We start from the raw sequence: 26,839 nt of genomic DNA, 5'->3' as shown, positions 1-26,839 counted from the left end.
TGCTCCTCCAGGTAGAAGGACAACACGCGATAGAATCTGTAGCAGCTTGGAAAGTATTCCAGTGAAACGGGGAGTGCAACGCGTAACGCACCTTTCGATATGAGCTAGTCCTCGGACGATGTCGTCCTTGAATTGATTGCGCTCCTCGGAGTCTGCAGAGCATTCTATCATCTCGATAGTAGCGCTGAGAAGCCCTGGCTCTGGATGAAACTCGTGGTGGTGGTAAGAACTTGAGAGTAACACAGCTCAAGGATCATGATGATGCGATCATATTCGCTCTCTCATGTAATGCAGACAATATTCGCAGTCAGGAAAATGGATTGGGTCTATTTGTGCAGTATCTATGGGCAAAGACTACAAATTGTGAATAACATACGTCAGTTGAGGGAAAAATCAGGCGCCTGCACTTTGGCAGACGTCGACGACAGTTTCTATTGTTGTTTTCCTGCAACTTGGTGTCAGCTTCTGGAATGGTGATAGGAAGTACAGACTTTTCCCGAGGGCTTTGACCAATTTGGCGCTGAGGCGGCGTAGAGCTAGCCCATGAACTGGATGATTCCAAGTCTCCTCCAGAAGCTCGAGGATCACATAGTAAATCATTTTGTAGCGTGAAGTCTCAAATCGCACCGCTGGGTTGACAATGGTATGGAGAACGTGGATCAGCTGAATGAGAGGTGAAACAGAGATAAGCGTCAAGGAGAAAACACTGACCATGACTGCACTGAGCGCAATCACCGGAAGCGGTATAACTTCTTCGAATGCTTCCGGGCACACTGGGCTAAGGAGTCGGTATTTGAGCAGCGTCTTGATGGCAAAGATAAGATGACGTCCAGTGAAACCGCCGTGTTCAGGTCGATGACGGAGTACGAATTTCTTCCGGTGCTCCTTGGCCTCCTCGTTTGTGAGGCCACTAGGCGGCTCGCCCTCGAGGACTTGACCCTGGGGGTTAACATGAATTGTCCCGCCAGAGTGGACTGCGTCTGTCATCTCCCCCTCGCCATCCTCCTCGTCGACATCCTCGAAATTCTCCTCCTCCTCCTCGTTGTCATCTGCCACATGACCATTGGACTATAATTAAGTGAGAAGACAACTAGAGCCTGTGCAAGCATAACAGACCGTATTGTGCAAAGCTTGGTAACCTCGGAGAAGCTCGTGCACGTCGGCCTCGGCAATTAGTCTTGGGGCAAGGTGCGACTGCATGTATGTCCTATATCCCGTCCAAATTTGGGTGACGGAACGAGATATCTGAGAATGCTTCAGCACGAGTACTCACTCAGAGGTAGTAAGATCATACGTAGTCTTGCATGCTGCTGAAAAATACATCATATACGGCTAAACTGATAGTTAGAATGTGCGAAAATCCTCAGATCAGTGTTGGCGCACCATCCGAGACGGTTGGAAAGTCCGAGGGTCGTGCATTTAGCCAGTTCTGCGCAGCACGCAGAAACTGTTCGAATTGTGCAAGGTTGGAGGCGTCTGGATAGAACTCTTGTACCGCCATCGAGTGGCCCAAGTATACAGACCCCACATAACCCAACAATCGGGTATTTCGCTGGTTGTCGGCGGTGTTGAGCGCCGAATCCACCTGTTGGAGAGGAGCCGCTGCCAGAGGTTTGCGAGGACCCCGTGGCTTGGGTTCCATGGTGGTGGCGTTGAAGCGCGAGATAAAACTGGACAAGGACGAAGACGAGTCTCCGCTTGAGGAGTTTGCACTGGATTTCTGAGTGAGAACGGAGGCAGAAAGCTGCGGGTTGCGATAAGATCGAGCCGCATTGTATGGATCCAGTCGCAATTCCACGCATAACTGAGTTCGATGTAAGTAGATAAACTTTGCATGACAATAAATCCCACCCGAGATGGCGCAGGGACAAGCGGAGCTCTTCGGCTAGGTACCATGATAACTGGGATCTAAGTTCGAGGAAAATCAGCAAGGCTCTGTGCCAGAGATAGAAACACGAACAGGTCGTGTGGTAGAACGGAAGAACGATGTGCTTGCGATATCCCCTCGCGTATGAATACCAATCGCCCGCGCTTGTGATGCCGGAATCGTTGCGGGAGATAAGATCGGAGAAGGGACAGCTAAGATCGCGGGATTGGAAACAGCCCTAGCTTGAATCGGCAAAGACGTCGAATGTTTAACTGGGCGCTCGGGCTGAATCGTTGGATGGGTGGTCGAAGGCCGTGCTTCAGTTATTTCCATGCCGTCGAAAACATTGGTAGTCGTTGGATAACTGGTGTGGGCATAGGTGGTCGTATGGAAGTGGGTGGTAGGACGCTGTGCTCCAGATGTGCCCATGCGATCGAGAATGCCGCTCGTATTTGAATGATGCTTGTGGGAGCCGGTAGTAGCTTGTGTCTCAGACGCGTACATATTAGCCGCAGTTTGACGAGGCGGGTAGTCGTAGGTGGTCGTCGCGGTCGTCTGGAAGTGGGTGGCGTGAGGCCAACCTTCAGACACGCCCAAGGACGATGACATATTTGTTGCAGAGGCGCAGATGTGTTCATGGACGGTGGATGTGGAGATGGACGCGTGACTTTGCATCAAAGACGCGTCGCCCACGAGAGTGATTGCGCAAGAGTCGTCCGGGGGAATATTGGAGAAGATCGGTGTAGGAGACGTATTGGGGTGTACAGAAGACGTCTGTGGAGACGAGCCAGCAAGTGGCAAGGTCGAAGACGATCTGGATAGCCAGTCTGGCGATGGGGAACGCGATACCGGCTCGAACGTGAATTGCGATGCAAGAACTTGCTCTGAATCAAACTGAAGCGCATGAGCTCTGAGAACAAGCAGGTAGGGCGCATAATTAACCTGTGTATCGAATGGATTGTTGTAACCGTCGTCCAGGGGAGTGAGCGCGTAATCATTCGAGTAGTAGGGGAGATCTACATCGTTGGAGTTGTCCAAGTCCGCGGCGGCAGCGAAGTGCGCTTGGGCGTCGAAATCTAATAGAATGGTTAGCATGGCGCGTAGTTATGAATGGTTTCATACCTGAGAACATGAAGTACAAAACAGAAATTGTGCAGGCAGGACACTCACGACTTGAGTTTCCCAAAGTGGCAATTTTGAGTTTTCAGGGTTGCCTACACGTGCAGCCGGAACGAGCTGTCAACCAAGATTTAATGAGCCAGATAAGGCGGGCACTCCATAAGCAGCAGAAACGCGACTTCGGAGACTCGCCATGGCAAACTTCCGGTAACTTGACTCGAAAGTGAGTGAGGGTCGAAGCCAACGTATGATGTGGCAGTACGCTGATACCATCAGCGTCGCGTGATCACTGGTTTTTATGAACGCCCCCCTCACACTGCGGGAGGAGCCATCTCTTCTGCATTCGCCTCGTATCTCCGAACCACATTTTGGAATATTAGCCGCGGGAGAGTCGGTAGAAAGCGTTATGGGGCCAGCGGAAACAGTGAATATCGAAGACAGTCCGTCTGCCTGTGTATCCCCACCCGATGAAATAAGTGATAGTGAAACTATGGTGAATTCCAAGAGTACAAACCTGAGTTTTACTAATCCTCAGTAGAGTGTGAAGTACCGGGGCTGGACATTGGAAATCGAGGCAACTCCCGTGCAATCCGACCGGGTTCAACATTTGCTGCAGGCCCAACAGCGGGTCGTATTGTACGAACAGGCTACCATCGAGCTCAGACTCCACGAAACAGTGCTATATCTCGACTTACTCCAACACCAAGTAAATTTGGCGGCGAGAAAAAGTCACCACATCGAGCAGGAAATTTCTCGGGCGCAGGCTGTTGTCAGCGCTCAGAGTCTGTCAAGGGAGATGGCGGGGCCATGTGCCAGTGGACATACAAATTGCGGATACTGCGGTACCCAAGTCAAGCTTTGATATCTTAATCGCCTTGTACTAAAATCGTTGTATGTACCTATGATATCGGCCTTCAATTGAACGGTCCAAATTATAACGCATTTGCGATTCATGTGAAGAAAGCCAGTCTACATTTGACGGTCCGATAGTATGCATATCTGGTACTAATGTTCCATCGGATCTGAAGAAGCGACATCATCCTCCTCGTCATCCTCGTCCTCAGCAACGGCCAAGCCGATATTGGCAAGCAGGTTCTGGAGAGCATCGCGCACGCTCAATGCTTGCATCCGAATAGCGACCAGGTCTCGATCCAACTCGGTCAAAGCCCGATCCTTTCGAGCGGTAAGCGCCTTGTTACTTGCGAGCTCGCGAATCGCCATTGTCATACGAGTGAGGGAGCGGTCGCGTTGCGTCTTGAGCGCCACAAGTTCCAGGTCTAAGGCCGAGGAGGTTTTTTCGTGGTGGACCGCTTCGGTCTCGAGTTTGAAGATTTGGGTGCTAAGGCGAGCATTGGTTTGGTCTTGAGCGCGATGAAGAGCAGCGAGCCGATCATAACCAGCTTGGAGTTGGGTCCGCGCAATGCGGGCCTCTTCAAGTTCGTTGCGCAGGTCGCGGCATTCGCCCGTCATGATATCGCAGGACTCTTTCAGACGTAAATTGTCTGGAGGGCTGACTTGAAGTGCGACAAAACCAGAGGGGAGGTCTTACCAGCGATGAGCAGAGTCTGGTCGACGCCAGTCACAGGGCTGAAAGAGTATGAATAAGAGAGAATAATAGCGGAAGAAGGAAATACTGACTTGCTCGCAGTCTCGGAAACGTGTGGAAGCTGGGACGCCATCCAGGCTGCAGGTGGAAGCAAAAAAGGAAAGAATAACTTGATCACTTCGGTTAAAGCATTTAAATGACTGGCAAGGAGACTTACGTGGGGCCGGCCGGCCGGCAAGTAAACAGTGTTTTAAAAACAGACACGGTATGAAGGTGAGCGTCGGGTGTGGAAGGAAAGGGCGAGGGACTGTCCAGGAATGGGCATTGACTCAATGTCGTTAATTAATACAATTTTCTTGCCAAAAGGAAAGGAAAGGCGGAGCAGAGTAGAGTGTCGACTGCATCAACCAGCTGTAAAATACCACCGAGGCCTGGGTCATAAAACTGGCAGTCCCGTCTTCGACTTCGATCCGGTCGAATGCATCTCCAGCGATTACGACAAGCGTTGCAAGGGCAGCAACGGCAAGTCGTGTCAAAACGTGCAAGACCGTGACAGGCGTATGAGGAGGAGGGAAGTAATCGAGGGAAACAGAAGGGAAAATAGGCAGTATAAGGAAGGAGGTTGGTCAAGTTTGGGATCACTGACTTGGACTGCACGACAGTCAGCGCTTACTCCGAAAATTGTAAGCCGCTTTGTAGCTCACAATAATCAGCCACTTCCTTCACCACGTTCTCCGAGTCTCCCTGCCAGTGTGGCGTGATAAATAAGTCAACTAGAAACGGCCAAAAGGTTAGCAGTTGCGAAGTAACAGAACAGAGAAAGACTAGCACGCGCACGTTACGACAGGTGGTTGCGGTTGGAAAAAGGATTGGAAGCAAGGTCTAACCGGGGAGACCAGACCTGGCATTCTACTGCCAACTTCAAGACTCGCTCGAGCTGAGAGTTACCGCTGGAGCCCTTTTGGTAGGAAGAAATAGATCAAAGCGGTCTAGGCGACACAGGCCACGGGTCGAACAAACAAGGATGAGAACGCGCAAGGAAAGCAGAATGAATGACGTCACGCATCGTGTGGTTGCCACAAGATGCATTTTGCGACTCGGACTAGTACATGCGACATCACTTGAACTCCCTCCGACCCACCACTAAGCTTTCGCCTGAGCTTCAGACAACTTCCCCTCAAGAATCCGATTCTTTGCTCGGAGAAGGGCGATTTGGCCTTCCGCCACTTGGAGATTGGTCCGAAGATGAACCGATTCCGCCATGAAACTCTGTCAAAGACCCTAAGGCTCCAGCGAGATGTCCATGAAATCTAAAGACGCACCTGAATCAATTTCTTTTGAGAGTCTATTTGAGTCTGACAAGCGAGCATATTGAACTTGGCATGGGCCAGTTCGACCCTCACTGCCTTCAAAGCCTGATGCGCAGGGGCAGATTCGAGTGCGTCCAGCTTGAGCTGTATCTGGTCGCGGTCTTGAGCGACACTCGCGTTGGCGATGAGCAATTGGTGGTTAAGTTCGCGCGAAGTCTCAAGCTCGGCCTTCAAAACTTCAAGTTGGACAGTATCTGGAAGGGGTGAGCTTTAACATCTCCCGGTTATGGGCTCCCCACCAGACATTCCAGGAGTTGAACAGAGATTTCCGAGTCAGGTGAAGGGGGGAGGCAAGAAAGCGAGTGAAAAGTCGCGCAAATTGAGATTTCCAAATCGGGAAATTTATTTCTGTGAGAAGTTCAAGGATCGAAGGCGGTCACTCTCACTCACCTTTTCCTTTCGACCATGTCTGAATTATCTTCAGACGTTTCCGACTCGGCTGCCTTTCGTGGATTCGTTCGCAAATACACCCATATTGAGTCGGCCTCACCTACCGTGGCTAGTACTCCTACGCCTCAATCAGCGAACGCGACGCGCGGGTCAGCTAGTTTCTCACCAATCGGGGCCCAACACAGGTAAGTTGGCCACAATGCATTTGCGCCCAGCTCAGCTCCGTCCCAAGCGATGAACCCAACCCCTTCGATGATGCCACCAACTTGCGTGAGTGCGCCGTGCTGAGGGCTACAATAGATTGATCATGGGCTGCAGGCATCAGACACGAGAAACTCCTCGAAGAACACGAAGCCCTCCGACAAGCGCACCATGCGGCTGAGCTGGACAACAGACTCTTGCGCGAGCAAGTGGAGCGGCTGCGAGGCGAGGAGGCAGCCGACGACCCGAGTGTTACCGAGGCGCAGGATGCCCTCAAGCAGCAGAATGAGCTTGAGATCGACGCCCACCGCAACAAAATTCGAGAGCTTAGGATCACACTCTCCCACGTCAACCACGGTCGAGAGCAGTTCTTCCAAGAGGTTATCGAGGCGGAGGACCAGATCGACAAATTGCAGGATAAGCACCAGGATGCCATGGCTCGCGTCGGATCCTACGAGAACGCGTTGCTGAAAGCCAAGCAGCGGGGAGCTTTTTTGCTGAAGAACGTCGACAAATTGGTCAAGATGGTGGACAAGGCCTCGCAAGTCTTGCAGGAATTGGACGATCCTATGACTGAAATTGAGATACCGTCGTCCGACCTAGATTAGTCGCTTAACTTGAGTTCGTACCATTCCGTAGAACAGTTTTCAGTACTACCGACCTACAAAATAACTTGGACAATTTGAAGACTTTCGTTGGGATGGCCTTTTAGGAGATTGAATTGACAGTGATTTCAAGTTGAGCACAACGACCTTGACGTTCGACTTCCAGCAGTCCAGGACGTATGGTGGCGAATGAACAAATGAACAGTCTTTTGCGAACGAGACCGTAAGGGCATTAGCAAACGGGATAACGTGTGGCTGCGGCGTCGCTGTCACAGGCTTCAAGTTGTAACTTTGACGACGATTCCCAACGTGTCTCACTCATGCCCCGTCTCGGCCCTCAAGAAACCGCTCCGTTAGCCAATACACTTCAAACGACCATCCACCAGGCTCCTCTTGACACGATCAGCTCCCCTCCTAAACCTGCATCGCTGCGAATCTGGTTTTACACCATCCGACTATAAGACAGCATTCATCCAGTCCGACCTTCTATCAGCATTGAGCCTTCACCATTTGCAACTTCAAGTTCCAGAGCCTCTCACTTCTGAATGCTATCAACCCTGACTATCTACAAGAAGTACGAACACCATGCACGTCCTTGGCGACCACATTGTTGCAATTGACGGTGGTTTGAATTCTGCGAACGAAGTCTCTTGCCGGGTTTGGGAAGACAACGTATGTTACAATCCCCCCTTCGTTTCCACCCATACTAATTCTACTGAGTGAGGGCACTATGCAGGTCGACACTCCCTTCTCGCGTTTTCTTGGCAAGCCGCCGATTATGGTCGTTGGAATGACTCTTTCCACTGTGCCAGCCGGTTTCTGCAGTGCCGTCCTTGACGCTGGTCACCGCATCAAGCTCGCTAGGGAGTGCGCGCAAATCATCTACGACCAGACCTCCTCCCCGCGTCTCGACAAAGTTCTCAAGAAATGGGGCCAAGAGAACTGGGCCAGCGCTGAGAAACACCAAAAGCTCGCTTGCATTATCCTGTTTGAGCTTTTTGCGTATCAATTTGCGTCCTCCGTCTGTGGGATTCAGACTCAAGATCGCCAATTCGAGGACGAGGCTAGGGCAGCTGCTGAGTCTGAAACTCCCGAAGCCGCTGCTGTTACTTCAGTTGCTGCTACTGCTGGTGCGCCTCGGGCGGTCGCTCTTGCGGCTCCTTCTGGGCCAGTCGCAACTATCGACAATTTCCCTGTCAAAGTCATTCATGTTTTTACTGCAATCGTCGCGCAAAAGTTGAAGAAGAAAATCAACGAGATCTCTCTCTCCAAGTCCATCAAGGACCTCGTCGGTTCCAAGTCCACTCTTCAGAATGAGATTTTCAGTGATCTCCAACTCAAGTTTACCTCCGCTCCCGAGAAGGGCGAGGAACCTCTGCTTGAAGATTTGGCAAGCGCGCTTTCTTATGGCCACAGTGGTACGTTGAAGGTCTGCTTTTCGCCACCCAGTTCACTCAAATTGCGTTCGCAGCTCAGCACATCGAGCTGTATATGCGCTACCTCAACCGGAACTCCCGGGCCGGCGAAACTGCTCTCGTCAACGAGAAGGCCAACGGTCTTGCGCTACAGACCAAGCCCGACAACGTCGCCAAGGAGCACGGAGACGTCTATATCGAGGGTATTCAACTCATGTTTGACCCCATCAAGGTTCGCCGATTCGACTTGAATTGGGCTCGTCAAGATGCCCTTCTCATGTTCTATGACATTATCTTCGGTCGTTTGACGACTGTCGACTGTGATATTACTGCTCGTTGCATCGCGTTGATGAACCGTGCCGATGCTGAAGTTTTGGCCTATATGCAGTACAACATCGGCCAAATGGACCCAACAAAGGGCGAGACGTACGCATTGGCCAAGAAACCCGGTCAGCAACTGATTGACAATGTCCGGGAGGTCATCGGAGAAGACCCGTTTTACATGGTTTGTTGTTCAAACGGGTTAATCTTTTTGTCTGACGTTTATCAACAACTTTAGTACGATTGCCTTGACCAAGCGCCACTGCTCGAGCCCCGTCGACTTGCCGTGTATCTATCCAAGGTACGAAGGGTAACTGATTCCTCTTCTCTTTTCTCACTTTCTCAGCAGAAAGACTCGCGATGGGACCCGTTTATCGCTCTGTCCAAGAACGGCAGACTCTTCAAGAATGCAATGACCACAGCAGCGGTCTTTGGATCGACCAAGATTGCCGAGCAACCAATGTCGACATTGCAATGCTTCACGCAGCCTGAAAAAGAAGTGAACGGTCGAAGAAGGAAGTGCAGAAGGAGCAAGAGGATTATGACCACAAAGCGGCTAATTGGTGGGCTTGTTACTCTTCCCAGACGAATGGGATAATGCCTCAAATGACCGGGTTTTACTGAAGGACTGTATACTCTCTAGCGTAATTATCATCACCATGATACTTTTATTTTCGCAGTATTGCTTGGGATGTCTACTCTGGGTTTGAGAACGATAGGAACCCAATTACTCAGGCTTCTCACGTTCCAACCTGCTCCTCCTTCCCCACTACCATCTAGGCTGCAAGGCATCTGCACAGTTGCACTCGCTGAATGTCACGCTTATGTAACATGACTTGCTTGACACTGAACACGTTCGCCGCTGCCTCGGACAGCAACAACGACGACAACGCAGACGACGAAGACGACGAAGCTGCAAATCAGAAGTCCGAACGCCCCTCGATGAAGTGCATGTGTAGCGATACCGGTAAAGCCTCTTCAATCACCTACTCTGAATCCAGCTCACATCTGAAAATAGACAACCTCTTGCCACACAAACTCAACACTCTGGTGTCCGACAGAAATGGCGGCTACCACCACGGAGACGCATCCTGGGCCTTTTATATCCGGAGGCGCTCCAAAATACGCGTTATGCAAGCCTGACTTTACCTTGTGGCCGAGGAAGCAGCCCCAGTGAAAGCAGACAATATGCATGCCTTCTCACTACGGAGCCTGCTCGCTTTCATTCTGAAGCATGGGTGGGAGCTGGATGGCGACAATGTGAGACTGGAGTCTTCCCAAGTACGTGTCTTTAGTTTCACACTTGAACAACTTGAATTTATATCAATCGTCGCAGCGTGCATCCTCTGCTCAACATGCGCATCCGTCAATCCATACGCCTACGCGCTCGGAATAGCAAATTAGAATCTGCTGTAGTAGGTGGTCAAGCAGCGACGGTTGATGCTGGGCTGGTATCAAGGCCATCTTTTCCAGAAGGTTGGACTGGTGCAATAGGTGCTTTTTCCATTGTTTCCGTCGAGGTGCGAGACTTATTAAGATACACCCTCAGATTCTCATGCATCATCAAGATTTCGCTGGCGTCGAACGTGTGGCACCGCCCATAGCTTCATCCCGAGGTCCGCACTTTTATTTCATTTTCGCTTGTATCCTACTGACACTGGACAGATACGCGCGAAGTCGAACAAATTTTCTGGGAGAGTAACTGCCACAACTCAGAGAAGGTCAAGAATTCTCCTGAAGAGGCAAAACTCTCCAATCAGCTCCCTCTCATCACCATCTGCAATCGATTTGACGTTGAGCATGACTGTGTTCTGCATTGTGGTGCAATGAGGCCCTTGTCAACAGCCTAATTACACCGTCGACGAGCTTGCGAACGAACGAGCAGCAAAACCATTCATTCTTCCTTGCCTCGAGGCCCGTGTTCAAGCTGGTAGCCGGGACACTGCCGTTTTCAATGCCATCGCACAAATCGATATCTACAGCGACCACAATGCTGGAGTATTCCTCAAGCGCAACAATGTGTATGTCGCATTTGACAATCACTGATTTACTCGGGGCGGCTGACACACACGCAGCTCTACGATTCCACGGTGGTTGGCAGGTTCTGCGAGAAACGCGACCCGTTCTTCGCCTTGATTGTCCACGTCAAAGGCTTCTGTGGACGAGGGGTACATTGGGGCGATTTACACACGAGAATCCAAGGCTGAAGCAAACGAGAGACTTCATAAAGCGGTGTCAGTCTAATTTGTGGGCTCAAATTCTCTCCGATGATAATAGTCATTGTCCTCAGCTCATTCACCGGTCAGATTTCTCCCAAGTCATTATCTGCGGTGGTTGACGACTCACTAAGATTGTTGTGTGGTTCGCGACCCCGACAATGCATCGAACATCTTTCGCGGAGTCGGGTGGATGTCTCATTGCGCAATTTAATTGGCTTCATCAGGTTGAAGAGCGTTTTGTGGTGCCAACGGTGGTGGACAGAAGCATTCTCTTCTTCAATCGGAAGACCCTCTTCCCTTCATCGCGTCCTTCTTGAAGAAATCTCCCATTGCCACCAAGCGGCTCCTTGCCTCAGAAGACACCGCTTACTTTCTTGCCATCTCGCAACGTCTGGGTCAAAAGCCTGCCCCCTTTTCCTGTTCTCGATGCCATTTTCGAAGTCTGGTTCAAGAAGGTCAGTTTGACTTTACCCATTTTTCCTAATATGACTGATCTTTTTCTTTCGTAGGATCGAGGTCGTCTCCAAGACCAGCATGTTTGCATCCCTCGAGGTCTCATAGCCGTTAAACACTCGAATACCAAGGGCACAATATCCATGCTGAACTCATTCAACGTCTTCTTACCTTCAAGTACAACGGCGACGAAAAAAGTCGCCACTATCGACTACCTCGCTGCCCATCCCATTCCTCCTCCCGTTGTCACTTGCATTAAACGCACCCAAGAGAAGAACGAGGTCACTTTCGAGTTCGTCGACCGCTTGCCTGTTACCTCGGTTTGGCTCAGAACCTTGGGCGGTCAAGAGCTGAGCTGGTTGCGTGCTTTGACCACTTCAACGACCATCGTTCAAGGCACTTCTTACATCGACAACCCCATCAAGCGACTTCTTGCGCCACGAACAGGCCAGAAGATGGTTGTCGGCTATGAGAATGGCGCCCCCGTTTCGGTCTCCCTCTATGGTAGTGCTCGTTCTTACGGCGAGCATAAGGAGTTGTTTGAGGCCGTTGAAATCAAGTACTCCCCGACAACGAAACTCATCGACATTACCATTTTCGAAGACCGTCGCGATGTCTCCGTTCCGCTCTCTCTCCAATTCGAGTACAAGCCGTTGCAGGGCTTCGCGCCCATTCACGAAATCGCGACTGATCGCAACACGCGCATCAAGTAGTTCTACTGGAAGTTGTGGTATGGAGACGATGCTGTCCTTCCTCAAATCGACATCCACGAGACTTCCCATGGACCCGAGGTCACCATCAAGAGTGCTGCTGTTGAGCAGTTCTGTGCCATTGTGGGCGACCAGTGCGAGTCTTTCTCAACCATTCGCAACGAGGAGGTTACCGCGCCAATGGATTTCGCGATTGTGACTGGATGGCAGGTTTGTTTGCTCATTTTTAGTTTCATTTTTCAGAGTTACTAACGCATTTCAAAGGCTATCATGAAGTCAATTTCCCCCGCCTTCATCGACGGCGACTTGCTCCGTCTGGTCCATTTGTCTAACGGCTTCCGCATGCTCGACGGCGAGACACCCTTCGCATTAGAGATCTTTGCAAGGCTGAGACCAAGATTGCTTCGCACACCAACGCGAGCAAGGTGGTTTCGCAAGGGTCACCTCTGCTGGGCCGGGAAGCCGGTCCTCACGGTCGTTTACGCCTTCCTCTACTGTGGTCGCTTTATCGACTACGACAACACTTTTGTCTACGTTCTCAAGCTCGAAACGCATGCTGCTGTTGGTGTTTTGCAATCGAAGGAATGGTTCGAGTGGATCGACGAGGCCAAACTGCTGTTGGCTGGAACGTGCTTGATCTTGTACCATTTCTGGCCTGCTGCTCACACCCACTTGCCTGCGGTCTACGGCTTATTGATCGTCGAAATCGTCAAGGACAACCCGAAAGAGAAGACGATCTACTTATGCCCGCTTCAGCGTCGCCTCGACCGCGCCGTACAGCGGCGTTACCTCCCCAGCTCGAGCCATTGACTCCGATATGTGCCCCATCTCCTACTACTTCCCTTTTGCCAACCTACTACGCTCACATCAGGGCAGCACTCGTGCCCATAACCATCTCAATGTCCTTCAGCGCGACAGCTCCATCAGCACGTGATTTGATCATCAATCCACATTTGGCGTTTAAATGCCCTCGATCATCCTCCTCACTTCTTTCTTATACTGTACTCCTCGCAGCGTTGGAATGCCTGAATCGGAGGCAATCCCTGACCCAAATAATCCGACACCTGCTCCTTCATCCACCATACCCGTGCTAATTCCCCCCTCGACTTCGCTCACCGCCGAACAACACGCTTTCTACCAGGATATTCTCGACCACTTAGGCCTCACCGTTCCGTCTGCGGCGTCCTCCGGTATTCCTTCCGTCCTCGGGAAGCGCAAAATTGGACCTCCCCGAAACGCGCAAGCCCATTTCTTTGTTTGACGGAATCCATCAATCACACTGTGCAGGCTACATCGAGGGGCTTACCATCAGTTAATCGACGCTGCGAAGTTCGTTCCTCGCGGCGCAGACGCCTTTTGGAATATGAAGCGCATACTCACTTATGGCTGTCTCAAGTCCTTTCCAACCGCTGGGGCTGCCCGCATCGACGACCTTCCTCCCAGGTAAGCCCCAGTCCTTCGAGCTTCTTCTCTCATTATGCATCACAGTGAACGTGCAGGTCATCACGCGGATATTTTCGCGAAGATTATGTCGACATGCCGCATCGATCTCTTACCTGTTTTGCAGCACATCTACCACGACTCGAATGCTCGTCCCGCCGTCTGGCAAGCACTATGTGATCGAGTGAGTGTCCTTTTTCTCTCATTTACCTTCCTTACTATGACTTAGATGGCCAAAGCCGCTAGTGAGGCACGAACTCAGGATACGAACACATTCAAGAATAGCTTGCGCATTTTACTCCCCATTCCCGGCTCGGATTGCCTATTTCCACCCATCGAACAAGGCATTGCCAAATCCAAACGGGGTCTTGCTCATCCTCAACTCCGCATGCTCATCATGCCCTGGAAAGACCGAGTTTTATTTCCGCCTTTAATCTATGGACCACCCGCCAAGTTAATCATTCGCGTTCCCATTTGAGACCTACGCTCATTTTTTCCAGTCCAACACCCACTCTATCGTAAGATTCTCGCTCGCGCGCTCATTTCATTGACGCCTCAAACCATCTCAGCCCAGAAGCTCAGACGTGCTTTCGTTTTCACCACCTCAATTGACTCACTCATCCTTTACGTAGTATCTATGACAAGATTGTCGCAAGTCAATATACCCCGTCTTGCAAATACTTCCCTTCGTTTTGCTACCCGGATGGCCAGTGGAACCCAGACGCCTACCTCGAAAATCTCTTCACCGGCGTTGCAATTTGGCGAGTATGTATATCTTTTCTGGCCCACCTTCCTTGAATAATGATTGTGCAACAGGGCATCAGGCTTTTATTCGTCTCGCGTTCAGGCGCAATTAACGCCGCAGACGACGAGCTCTCTTACGGCTGTTTAGCTGCTATTCATAACATTCGTCGTGTCACCGCTCATATGGTTGCATATGTGGTTGTGCAGGTAATGTGCATATATTCTCAGGTCTACGCTGAAACTGTTCAGGTTCGGCTATCCATCAGCAGTGCTCCTCAGTGGACAAACCAGGAGTCCAAAAAAATACAAGTTTACCGTTCTCTATCAGAAAGTCTTGGATGCGTTTGCTGACGATTCCGACCCCGATCGCCCAGAATGGGGCAAAGAGACACTTGATTGGTTGACCGAGTATCCCATCTTTCATTTTATAATCTTGTTTCTCATCGTTTGCAGGCGAGTTTTTGGCGAAGGCGATGATAACCTGTCAGATGGGTCGGATTGCGATGGAGCTGCCAGCGAAGATGAAGCAGTGGCTCAACGTCGCCGTCGTGCTAGCCAACGTGTGCTTGCGGATGCGACCAACTCTGGTGGCACTTGAATTCATGTTGGTTCCTCATCTCCATGTTTGCATTCTCTAATCATTTTCAAAGCGGACATTATGTCGTGTATCAATCTGTCCCTCATCACGATCGTTTACATAGTGGTCCCCTCACTCCTTCTTCTACGCTCGTTGCCTAACCAGTCACTTACTTATATCGTACTCCCCAATTCAATAATGAAATTGATGTTTGTGAAGCCTGGATTGATTTTCTCGCATCATTTAAGCACAGTGGTAATCCGTTGTCAGGTGGTTAGCAGTTGGCAATCACCCAGAATGGCTTACAGCCTTAGAGTAGATTTGAAACGGGGAGCAGTGGACTTGATGTCGTTTTCAACAGCTTGTATTTTCAACCTATCCTGTTCTTAGCTTCCCAGTGCCAATGAGAATTTTAGGCTGTGGTAGGTTTCAGCTTGATTTGGGATGGCTTACAAGAGCAAAAAACTCTTATATTCTCCCTCAGGTTTTGTGTATCTAGTGAGGGACTTTTTGGTTCCCTAGAATCCTTGGCAATCAGTTGTAGCACTTGTGAACAAGACGAAGGTTGATAGGCAACAATAAGGTTAGAAATTCAATGCAAGAGAGATGCAACCCTATTTGAGCCTTACAAGAGACTTTTCATGGTTTGTGGGTTTAAAGATCTCCATATGACCGAGATATAACTCTGCTGAGAGTGTTGTTGACGCTTACAAGACCTTACAGCTGTTACAATTACGTAGCATGACCGTTACATCGCTCGGCCGCTTTTTGTGATGCGGCACACTTTTGGAGCACGCCTCAAAGGGATTCCTCAGCATTGACGAGTGGAAGCTTCTACAAACGCGGCTTTTCTCAGCGCTGTCCCCTGCGGACAAGGCGCAATTCAACGATGCCATCTGCCTTTACACGACACGGGAAGATGTGCACATGTTGAACATGAAAGCGATTCAGGATCTGGCGGAACCATGTGCCCGTCTACTGGCGCGACATGAGGGTGGTGTAGCTGCAGCTAAGAAGGTCACCGCTGATGATGCTGGCGGACTGGAAAGCGAATTTGTCCTCTGTCGGCGGGCAAAGGTCATGATTACACGCAATTTATGGCAGGAATGCGGTACATTACATCTTTTGGACATTATTCTATAGTACTGACTCTCTCCAGGTCTTGTAAATGCAACTCTCGGCGTCGTAGAAGACGTTATTTGGCCCGAAGGTGCATCCTCAACATCAGAACTCCCCGTTGCTGTTTTAGTCTCATGCAAGGACTATACTGGGCCGACCCTCTGGCATACCGAGCCACGACCAGGCTTCCCCGGTGGTATCCCCATCGTTCCTATTCCACCAGTCAAGTCCCTCTTTGACATTGGCGACAAACACCTCAGTCGGACACAAGTTCCCCTCCGCCTTTCGTGGGCAGTAACGGTTCACAAATCCCAGGGCCTGACCATCCCAAAAATCCGCCTGGGGTTGGGGAAACGGGAGTTTGCAGTCGGTTTGACATTTGTGGGGTTGTCGAGAGTGAAGGCGTTCACAGACATTGCGCTCGATGGCGCATTTGACTATTCCCGCGTTAAGAACTTGGGCGGCAGCAATTTGCAGCATCGGTTAGATGATTTTGCCCGTAGATATCCTACAGTTGTTTAGAATTGATATTTAGCCTAAGTCATGTTCTTGGATTGCGCAGCGAGCACCCGGCGCGACCGCGGATTCCATATTTATTAATTGACAGTGCACGTCACACAGAGCATCGCGCACGTGACGCGCACGTCACGCAGAGCGTTTCCTTTCACTTCCACGTCATGGCCGCAATCAACCCTCCGCCGCTCATCCCGGGCATGGCTGCGCCGCCTGCTTTGGTGAACCCTCCTACGGTAACGGACGCCAAGGTTGCTGAAGAGTATCATATCCGTATTGCGACTCAATGCCGTTGTAAGTGGCACAGGTTGTTTAGTTGCTTCCTCACCCTCACTGGTATCTTCAGTGCACGTTCCCGGATTTACAGATCAGATGTACATCGATTCGAAAATTTATTCGAATGAGGTGCTGGCTGCTGTTGCCCTGAATGCTGGTATGTCCAGGACTGGATGGTTTCTCGCTATTGACGGTGCCAGTCCCTCAGAATGTCGCCCTCGCCGGTGCTCCTCTGTGGGCACAGCAACTGAATGCCCGCATGGCTCAGGTCGACCAAAATGTCCAGCAAACCAGTCAACAGCTCCAGCAACAAATGCAACAGCTCCAGCAACAAATGCAACAGCTCGGCAACCGCTTCCAGCAAATTACCGATGTCGTGGACGACCTCAAGCTTATCGTTATTCGCGTATGTGCTTATATCCATACATTGACTCTCTTCTCACCTGGCCCAGGCTAGCAACATCATAAAATGCGGAGGTGCTCCCGGGAACGCTCTTGAAGTTATTCCGGTCCTTGACCCTGTTGTTGGGGCGGTCGTAAATCCTGATAATGTGTGTTATTCATTTGTAAACCACTGTTGATGACCATTGACTGTTTCCCATAGTTGTCTGCAGCTGCAGGCGGACCCTTGCCACTTCTCCTTGCGAGTGAAGATCCCCGGAATCTCACAGATGCAGAACTTCAGGCCTACCTGACAGGCTACAACTTGCAAGGGGCTGGGAACCGTGCTATTGATCAAGCGACTTTGATGCAGCACCTGGGTATTGTCTAGCTTATTGTACTGTATTCCCTTCTTGTTACTCAGCCTTTATCGCATAATTCGACTGTTCGTCATTGCCCCCCTACTTGTTGGCCCCTCATTCGACCACACCATTGCTCGCCATAAGCTTGCGCTCCTCCCTGCACAAGTAGTCAGACAGGCACCGAAAAGAGGCTATAGGTATGGCGGGACAGACAAACTCGAAGATAACCTCCGGTGGAACGTAAAGGCTCTCAAGGCAAGCCGCTCTTCAACTCGCCCCAGGCAGGAAGGTCAAAGAAGCCTGGGAGGTCGTCCCATCCCTTTTGTCTGCCAGAAACAAGCAAATCACCGATTTGCTTCTGGCAAGGGGCACATTGGCTAAATATGTTGGACTCCTGAGCGTTGAACGACATAAGAAAATAGCGGCAAGAGCCGTTGTTGATGCAGATCCGCAGTTTGTGGAAGCGCTCCTCGACGCACACTGGGAAGTTGTCGCAGGTGTCGAGACGAGGCGGTTTGGCCATCCAAGAGAAGATGTAGCCGGGCTGAAATTGGGCTTTTATGAGCCTGTCGAAGGCCGACATACAAGTTTGCAAACGGGCGGGCTTCAGATGGGCCACGGTCCCCGAAGGTCGAGCGGACCCCTTGACCCACTCCTTCTAAGGATGCGTGGGTGGTTGTTGACCCAAAATTGAGATACTAGGGTGCTTACCTTTGGGAGTCGAATGATTTCATAGTAGATAGCAGGGAGGCAACACTCGATGCCATTCTCTATAGCCAGCTCAAGGACGTCGAACAAGATGTTTGAGGAGAGAGCACCGGAACTAGCGCTCTCGTATCGTACATGAAACTCCTCCAAGGACGACGGAAATCGACGATGCATCCACTTGACAGCAACAGTCCGAAGTTCACCAAAGTCGTATTTGGATCCCAGCCGGACGAGAGCCGCGACGATGGGGAAGGAGAGCGGCATTTGCGTTAGTAGCGTGCTGCTCTTCGTAAGTTCATGTCGCTTAGACATAATTTAAAACCACACACGGGGAATACAGAACTAAGAGCAGGTTTTTGACGTCTTCAGGATCGTCCTGAATTTCTACCAGCGGACAGCCATCCACCGTATTCGACTGCGTCTCAGGTTGTGGCATTTCATGCATGTCTCTGAACACTGTGGAGTGCGCTGCAAGAAGACCGAGATGGACGCGGAACTGGGTGTTTGCAGCTTGGAGAACAATACTCCCATCTTTATACCAGATTTCAGAGCGAGCTATCGTATCCTCTTCTGTTCTCGGACGTTTAGGCGCAGGAGGATCGGACGAGGACATTTTGGTTGTTTGTGTCGGGATTCAAGCCGTGGTGGGGCACGTGAGCATGCCCAAAGATTAGACATAAAATCAGTGGGTCGAGTCCTGTTTGCCCTTCGAGCTGGGCCACTGAAAAGCTCAGTATTTATAAAAACACCTTTGTATGTTCAAACATTGTTTGTGGATGACAATCTCTCATGCCAACTGAAACATTTCTTTCGAACAGGACCAGATGAGGGGAGCGACGACTGGGAACCCTTTTTTTCTGGGCCCTCCAGCGCGAATTCATTGCGCTCCCGCCTGCACAAGTAGTCGTGCAGGCGCCCAAAAAAGGTACGTAGGTAGGTATGTAGGCAGGTAACTAAATACTGAACAAAAACAGTAACCCTACCAGGTCTAATGAACCCAGGAGCATGATCATGGTAAATATGTTTAATTGTTCAAACCACTACAGCAAATAAACTACTATCTATCTATGAGGGGGAGGAAGCCGCAAGCGGCAGATGACGAACCTTTGTCAATTCACTGTAGTACTACTGATCATGATTTGTTTTAACTTTTAAGCTAAAGGCAAACTCTCTTAACACCAATTACCTGTGAATAAATTTCTTTACATAGTAACAGATTTCTCCCTGAAGCCAAACAGATTTGAGTCAGTGGGTTATCCAGATGATCTATTGCCAGTGATGAACAACCAAACTGTCCAAACATAAACTTGAAGGTAGCCTTTAAGTTTTACTTATGGATAGATACTGGTAGTACTTGTGCTGCTGATAGGTACTACAGTCTGCAGATACTAGTAATTATTCCTACTATTTGAAATTTCCTATAATCTACATGATACAAAATCTCCATTCTGCTACTATGCACTAAGCTAATAAGTTCAATATATATATACTTGGGTATACTGTAAGGCCCATAAATGGCAAGCACAAGTACTTACAAATTTAATGAACCGACAGGGAGTCCAAAACAAAGAAGGAAACATGAATAGAATTAGAGCAGCTGACCCTTAACGAGGAACAGCAGACGACGTGGAGAGCTAGAGCTGGCACCGCACTCGAGCTTGTTACAAATATGTCACACAATCACAGCCAGCATCATTACAAGGCAAAAACGATGAAGTCCAAAAGATATTACAATTTGGATAAGATGAAACCCTAACCCAGCAGGTAAATGCAATACAAACCGCCATCAAAACCATTAGAAAATGCCATCAAAAAGTTACAATTATGCATGCTAACGCATCAAAATTTTCGAGGTCTGAAACCTGGTATTCAAAATATCATAAATGATTACTAAAGTAAAATAGTATGTTGAGCAGAAAAATTTCGAATTTTGTAGCCTACGTGATGTGTGACATACAAACTGAGTAAAATACTACAGTACCTGCACTTCAGGTCATTTTTCTAATATATTAGACAATTACATGATTATTTATTTTTTTCTAGAAAAATTAGAATTGAGAACATAAAGGAATGAATTTTCTGTTTTCATCTGATATTTAGGTTTAGTTAAAGAAAAGGTTCTTACTGATTTAAAAAGCCTTGCCTAATCACTGCCTTAGCAAGTATCAAATATGTTATTGATTTCACCAAGAATATCACTTCTGAATCTTATTCATGCAATGGTCAAAAGAATTACAATTCAAAAACTGTGTCTGTCTGGGTTTGAACCATGAACCTTATGAGTGTTGAACAAGCCATCACAAAACCATCACATCATTGACCGAGCACAGCACTACCAAATTGGGACGGCTCAAAAAAACCCGGTGGACCTGGGACTTGCCTGCACAGCAAATTACTGGATTAGGATGGATTACTAAGACATGAATCAAGACGGCTGAATTTCACATTCATCTAGTAGAACAAACCTAAAGGTTCGTCAATTAAACTACTTATTCCTGTTCAAGTCTTCAACTGCAATAAAGATTTTAAGTGACACAACTCACCAGGCAAACCTATAAAGTGAGAAAATCTGTTCAACAATTTAACCATTGTACAAATTTAAAAAAGAAAGTAACAATCACATACTGTGAGAACCAGAAACCAATGGATGCCCTCCCAGTAAGTGGAAAACTAAGTGGAGGAAGTGCATTAGAGACTCAGAAAATAATTGTGTGGAGCATGCACCATATGCCTCTGAGACTCCACCAAGCGCGGCTGGGGCGGTCACGGTAGGAAGGGGTAGGAGGGCAAGGAGAGAAGGATACGGAGGGGCTGAGAAGTGAGGAAGCGGCAGGCGGGAGGCAGGAGGCGAGGGCCATGAGGGGAAGAAAGAGAAAATTTATGACAGCGTTACAAGATAGGTCACATTTCAAGGGGGAGGGGAAAAAAAAATTAAGGAACATACGCACTAAAAAAAATTTAACGGCTCACAGCTGGACCAACCGACCGTGACATGCGTGACAATTGCCTATTTAGGCAGGTATTTCACAGGATCATGTGATTAACTCATCTGGAAAGAATGCTCACAAACTGTTGTACTATGTCTAGCCACTCATTATGGCTGCTATAAGGACAGAATAGCCATAAGATTAGACTTGTGTCCGCAGTTGAGAACCTAGGTATGTGAATCTGACATGCACCAGGTCACAAATGTGACAATACTCACCAAATATGGAAGTTCATTGATGAGATACAGAGAATTGTATGGATAGCCTCACAATACACTAAGAACCTATGGAAACATCTCCTTACACTTATTGATTGATGTCTAATCTTTGAAAAAAATTCACTATAAAAAAAAAAAAATTAAGGCCCACTGGGGGGACCGACCGACCGGCGTCATGTGCATTGATGCCATCACGCTTCCCCCTTGTCACAATTAAGAAGGCGGCGTAATCGGATCAATGATTTGTATTGCGTGTCATGCATCTTGTCCAGAACCGCCACCATCTTCAATTCTGGCATCGTCCACGGGCCGCTGTCAACAAGTGCCCGCGTGGCCGTCGCGTCGCCTCGAGCGCACAATCAACGCTGCGACAACACTAAACATCACCTGGGACCTACCCTCGCCATGACCCATCTGACGATTCAAAGAAGCGCGAGCGGCGGCGAAATTTCTTAGTACCAAATCCCCGGACCAACAAATGCTGTGGCTAGCATACCACGCGGTGATACGGAGGCGAGAGTCGGCCGGCTGTCTGGACTGCAGCTGAGGACACAAGCATTGGCCACACGCCGTCAACACCATGCATCTCGTTGCACACGACAAGCTATGACTTTGAGAGCCAAGTAATCACAAATTGGCTCGTCCTGTACATCTCCTTCATCTCCTGGGCTCTCCCTCACCATCCTGGGTAACAACACCATCGCTGAAGAGCTCGGATTCAAGACTTCCGAGTCATTGATCCACGATCAGCCAACACCGCCAACGGTGCCAAAGGAAAGTGTTTCAAAGCGCCTCTGTGCTCTCATACCGCGCAGACCGGCGCTCCAAAAAGTCCATTCTGATCTCCGACCTCCCAGGCTCAATTCCCCACCGTTCCACCCCATCCTCTCAGCGGCGTCTGGGACGCCGCGCGCCCCCTTCCAAATCCCGACGACCGAGCCGAAAGACCACAGCGTGCTTTCCCGGGGCTCGATACAGTGCCCGGAATGGCTCGAAGCTTGTCTCGGCCCAGGCTCGTCTCTCCACCAATTCCCACCAAAGTTCACCCACCTTCTCGTCTTCCCCTACGTTACCAATTTCGTGAAAGCTACGGCCAACGACCGCCGCGTTCTCGCTCACCGTTGCTTGGCCAATTCGCCTTTCCCCGACTTTTTTCGTCTACCCTGCTCCCATTCCTGGACCGTTTCACGCCAAAGCGCGGCTTTTAGTGCCAGCATACCTTCTCGCCAACTGCCGAAAATTTCAGGCCAATCCGGCCGCCCGTTGTCTCGAGCTCCCAGTGCCATTCCCGGACCGTCAATCCACCCCGTCAACCACCTCTGCCGCCCGACGCGCTTGTCCATCACTTCCAGTTCGTTCCTCTCGCGCGAGGACCACCACCTCCCGTGCCCGCACCCGTCTGTCCAACACCCTCGAACAGTGGGTGTTACTACCGTGACAGTAACCGTGTTAGAGCGGGTGTCCTGGGCCAAGTACACACTGGGCGCCACGCACCGGTGTCTTCGGCAAGCGCGACGTTGGCCGCAATCGAGCGCAAGTTGCTCGATGTGCTCAATTGGGAGCTGGCCACCAAAGAGGCTGGCCCCCTCGCGCACCACTCTGCGCTTACCGCCGTCACCTCACCGTCCCGGGCCAAGCCCCTCCCCACCTTACTTTGCACATACACACATCCAAGTACAGTACCACGACTAACAACTTGTTAGTCTTGAACTCGCAGCTGCGACATGCCCAGCCTCCCTCCGCGTCCTGCACTGGTGCACCACGGGCCTCCACTCTGGTGTCAGCACGGCCATTGGCAGTGGTTTGTCATAGCCTTGTGGTTGGTGATTTGGTTGTGGATATAGTACATATAATGTGTTGTATAGTCTTTGAATATGATTCTGGTTATTCATACTATTGCACATGCTGCATGAACTGAAAAGAAGAATGGGTGCCAGTGTATAGCGAATTTCAGTGAACTCAGATCCTTGATGACCTCGAGGAGAAATAATTTCTCTGATACTGGGATTAGCGAGTTTGTGATGAGCCACCAGAGCCATCCGATGTCTCTTTATAATCAAGCTCCTGAGCCAAGCTCTTGGCCCTAATGCTGTTCACAATTATAATATGGCAGAATATATATTGTGAATATATTCAATATGCACCATGCATATTCACAACATATTCATTAATCCTCTACTTGGAGCTGATGAGTCCCGATGATCTGAACGTGCTTATACTTATCTATGGGAGACATATATGGGGGACATACTGTAAAAAAAGTATTTGATACATGTTTCAAAATAAATATAACTTTTTGGAGGTACTAGCACAACTTGCCGTTTTTACAATTTTTAGATACAACTTTGCAAATCAGATACAACTTTTCACCCTGTGTACATGTACAAGTCAACCCCAAAGACAACTATTCTGACAACATGTTTTACTCTGGCTGGTGACATGTTTATACTTGATAACAACTTTCCTGGAGACATGTTCAACTTCAGCAAGTGCAACTTTTCTGACTATTGACAACTTATAATGAGCAGACAACTTTGGCAGCAACATCTTCAGCTTTCTTGGATACAACTTGGTTTTTCATTTTGAGTACAACTTTTTCAAGTACAGCTTTCTTTCTGAAGTACAACTTTTTTAAATACGGCTTCAACTTGGACTGCAACAACTTTGTAAATCACAACTTTCCAAGATACATGTTATCAAAGCCTCTGGTACAACTTTTCTGGGCCTAGAGACAACTTTTTCAGGCAGGGTACAACTTCCGTTCCTCCATCACTTGCCATCAGCAGCCATCAAAGGTGATCATAGAGGTAGTGGTGGAGCAAAAGCATATTTAATTTGTTTGTCTGATCCACTGATGATATCAGTGATGGCGAGCCAAAAAGGGCCAAGTTGCATCCAGATAAGCTGGATACAGAATTAAAGGTATACTCGCAAAAGTTGTCCAATTGGCCAGTTGTACCCCCAAAAAGTTGTACTCAGAAAAAGTTGTACTTTGGAAAGTTGTATGCAATGACAGGTTGTCTTTGCCCAAGTTGGACTTGTCATAGCCACACTCAAGTTGCCTTACCCAGGAAAAAAGTTGTACCTGAATTAGGGCCAAAGATGTCTTATTAGAAGTTGTAGTTGTCTTTGGCTAAATGAAAAGTTGTTTCTGAAAAAGTTGTCAATGTGGCAGTTGTACATGGTTCCAAGGAAGTTGTACCCCCCCAAAGTTGTACATGCTCTCAAAAAAGTTGTCTCATGTTGGAAAGTTGTACTCAGACAAGTTGTACATGTTATCAGTAAAGTTGTATTTTAGAAACATGTACTTGTAGTCAATATAAAGTTGTACCATATTTTTAGTTATATTTTAAAGATTAGAGACAACTTAGGTAACATATAACTAAAAATATAGTACAACTCTATATTGACTACAACTACATGTTTGTTAGTTACAAGTTTACTAATAACATGTACAACTTGCCTGAGTACAACTTTTCAACATGGGACAACTTTTTTGAGAGCATGTACAACTTTAGGGAGATACAACTTTCTTGGAACCATGTACAACTGCCAGAATTACAACTTTTCCAGAAACAACTTTTCATTTGGCCAAAGACAACTACAACTTGTAAGAAAACATCTTTGGCTCTAATTTAGGTGAAACTTTTTATGTACAACTTCAAGCAATGTGTTTCCAGCTCAAACAACTGCCAGAGGGATTAATACAACCTGTGATTTACAACAACATCTTTCATTTTCTGAACTACAACCTGAACTTTTCACATAGCAACTTCCTTCCAGAGCAACTACAACTTTAAATTTGTTGGTTGCAGGTTTTCAATATGCAGAACAACTTCAAAGTGATTGGCATTTCTGAAAATAACAATAAATTACTGAAAATGAGTCATGACAATAGCAAAAATGCAGAAAACATTGCCTGTCTTAACCCAAGCTGCACACAATATTCTGGCAATCCCGGGTGTCAGTGTCTCGGTGGAGCACCTATTCTCCAGCGTTAAGCATACAATGACTGACATGCGTGCCTTGATGGCCGCGCGCAGACAGCAACAAAAACAATCATAACCACTGGCAAGTAGTGATTAAAGATGGGACTTAGAGCTGGAGTAGATTATATGAGCTATGTGCACACCTGTGCTCATTGAATATAATCAAATATATTCATATTCTGAGGTAAATTATGAATATGAAATATGTTATGAATATCAATTATGAAAGTCTTGTATTCATACTAGTATTCATAATTAAACAGCACTACTTGGCACTCAATAGGGGAAGCATGTCTGTACTCTGGAGTGATATTTAGAAAACAATGACTACATCAGGACTTAGTCTACCAGATATATGCATAGCTAGGATTCTATCTTTCTAACAATATTATTGGACTCAGTTTGATGCTATCAGATCACATGACTGTTTGAGTTACCTTCCCAATATGGCAATATCATGTCACAGTTAGTAGTTCCTCTGAGCTTAAACAAAGAGTCCAATTATATTCATGGCCAAATAGGGTAATTCAGCCTTCAGGAGGTAATAGGACACAGGATAAGATATTCTCTGATGATATTATCATTATGGTTATCAAGTAACCTTTTACACCCTTTGTTTTCTTCTATTTATATCAAAAGACAGTCATATACAAGATCATGACAAAACTCACATGTCTGAGGATCTCATATCTATGTAGTTACTCATTGTAGTAAGCTGAGAAAAGGAGTTAGGATAGTTAGGTGTTGCAGACACAGTCTATGTCTTCTTAGTTCAGTTGTCTAGTGTGAGGAGCCCTTTGTACCCTTTATGTTCTGGGTTCAAACCCTCCTCCTAGCAAACTAATTTTGAGAAAGCTGCTGCTCTTAAACTGTTTAACTGCTTAACTGTTCAGTGGTTCAAATTTCCCACATTGTACCCTGAGCAGCTCAAAATACTGGCTTGGTTTAACTGTTTAACCCATTTACCATGATCATGCTCCTGGGTTAATTAGACCTGGTAGGATTTTACACAAAAAAGTATTACATACGACAGAGAGAGAAAGGAAAAATGCTGGTTTTGGTTCTTCTATGCTGCAGCGGGGACGGATCTTTCCTTGTCTTTTTTCGCCGCCTCCTGGGCAGCCTTGACGGCCTGCTTCTGTTCTTCAATCTCCTTCATTTGCTTCTCCAATTTCTCCTTCACGCTCGCGCCACCGCTGCCATTGAACGTGACGCTCTTGTTATGGCTCGCTGCTCCAATTGATCCCGTCTCGGGATTTGGGATGCTGACGAGAGGCGCTGCAGCCGAAAGACCACGGTGGAACCAGTC

The 26,839-nt window shown here is 48.5% G+C and overlaps 8 protein-coding genes across 8 annotated transcripts; 4 read left to right on the top strand and 4 right to left on the bottom strand.

The window, feature by feature from the left end:
- Positions 1–431: 431 nt before the first annotated feature.
- MIND_01123900 (uncharacterized protein) lies at positions 432–2,999 on the bottom strand (the record flags this gene model as incomplete). Its single annotated transcript, XM_037367793.1, has 10 exons — positions 432–445; positions 492–663; positions 712–1,068; positions 1,117–1,245; positions 1,295–1,332; positions 1,384–1,804; positions 1,852–1,908; positions 1,961–2,761; positions 2,810–2,943; positions 2,990–2,999. 10 exons carry the CDS (start codon positions 2,997–2,999, stop codon positions 432–434), a joined length of 2,133 nt encoding a protein of 710 aa, XP_037215625.1.
- Positions 3,000–3,275: 276 nt separating this feature from the next.
- On the top strand, positions 3,276–3,848 carry MIND_01123800 (uncharacterized protein; the record flags this gene model as incomplete). Its single annotated transcript, XM_037367792.1, has 2 exons — positions 3,276–3,479; positions 3,525–3,848. The coding sequence occupies exons 1-2, from the start codon at positions 3,285–3,287 to the stop codon at positions 3,846–3,848; spliced, it is 519 nt and encodes a 172-aa protein (XP_037215624.1). The 5' UTR covers positions 3,276–3,284.
- A 143-nt stretch (positions 3,849–3,991) lies between these two features.
- On the bottom strand, positions 3,992–4,665 carry MIND_01123700 (uncharacterized protein; the record flags this gene model as incomplete). The annotated part of the gene is made up of 3 exons (XM_037367791.1): positions 3,992–4,488; positions 4,536–4,573; positions 4,625–4,665. The coding sequence occupies 3 exons, from the start codon at positions 4,663–4,665 to the stop codon at positions 3,992–3,994; spliced, it is 576 nt and encodes a 191-aa protein (XP_037215623.1).
- A 1,010-nt stretch (positions 4,666–5,675) lies between these two features.
- On the bottom strand, positions 5,676–6,148 carry MIND_01123600 (uncharacterized protein; the record flags this gene model as incomplete). The annotated part of the gene is made up of 3 exons (XM_037367790.1): positions 5,676–5,801; positions 5,855–6,096; positions 6,142–6,148. The coding sequence occupies 3 exons, from the start codon at positions 6,146–6,148 to the stop codon at positions 5,676–5,678; spliced, it is 375 nt and encodes a 124-aa protein (XP_037215622.1).
- Positions 6,149–7,828: 1,680 nt separating this feature from the next.
- Positions 7,829–9,432, top strand: MIND_01123500 (Fatty acid synthase; the record flags this gene model as incomplete). Its single annotated transcript, XM_037367789.1, has 4 exons — positions 7,829–8,516; positions 8,570–9,018; positions 9,073–9,135; positions 9,181–9,432. The coding sequence occupies 4 exons, from the start codon at positions 7,829–7,831 to the stop codon at positions 9,430–9,432; spliced, it is 1,452 nt and encodes a 483-aa protein (XP_037215621.1).
- A 3,748-nt stretch (positions 9,433–13,180) lies between these two features.
- On the top strand, positions 13,181–14,998 carry MIND_01123400 (uncharacterized protein; the record flags this gene model as incomplete). The annotated part of the gene is made up of 10 exons (XM_037367788.1): positions 13,181–13,471; positions 13,529–13,659; positions 13,705–13,840; positions 13,886–14,109; positions 14,157–14,174; positions 14,226–14,240; positions 14,289–14,421; positions 14,473–14,612; positions 14,650–14,808; positions 14,854–14,998. 10 exons carry the CDS (start codon positions 13,181–13,183, stop codon positions 14,996–14,998), a joined length of 1,392 nt encoding a protein of 463 aa, XP_037215620.1.
- A 1,775-nt stretch (positions 14,999–16,773) lies between these two features.
- On the top strand, positions 16,774–17,657 carry MIND_01123300 (uncharacterized protein; the record flags this gene model as incomplete). Its single annotated transcript, XM_037367787.1, has 5 exons — positions 16,774–16,903; positions 16,956–17,042; positions 17,086–17,291; positions 17,338–17,436; positions 17,490–17,657. 5 exons carry the CDS (start codon positions 16,774–16,776, stop codon positions 17,655–17,657), a joined length of 690 nt encoding a protein of 229 aa, XP_037215619.1.
- Positions 17,658–17,878: 221 nt separating this feature from the next.
- Positions 17,879–18,949, bottom strand: MIND_01123200 (BTB domain-containing protein; the record flags this gene model as incomplete). The annotated part of the gene is made up of 3 exons (XM_037367786.1): positions 17,879–18,286; positions 18,340–18,616; positions 18,666–18,949. 3 exons carry the CDS (start codon positions 18,947–18,949, stop codon positions 17,879–17,881), a joined length of 969 nt encoding a protein of 322 aa, XP_037215618.1.
- Positions 18,950–26,839: the final 7,890 nt, after the last annotated feature.

The sequence above is a fragment of the Mycena indigotica genome (genome assembly GCF_014461135.1).
Source record: "Mycena indigotica strain 171206Taipei chromosome Unknown Mind.scaff0010, whole genome shotgun sequence".
In the NCBI taxonomy this organism is placed as follows: Eukaryota; Fungi; Basidiomycota; class Agaricomycetes; order Agaricales; family Mycenaceae; genus Mycena; species Mycena indigotica.
This window is presented reverse-complemented; position numbering and strand designations above follow the sequence as displayed.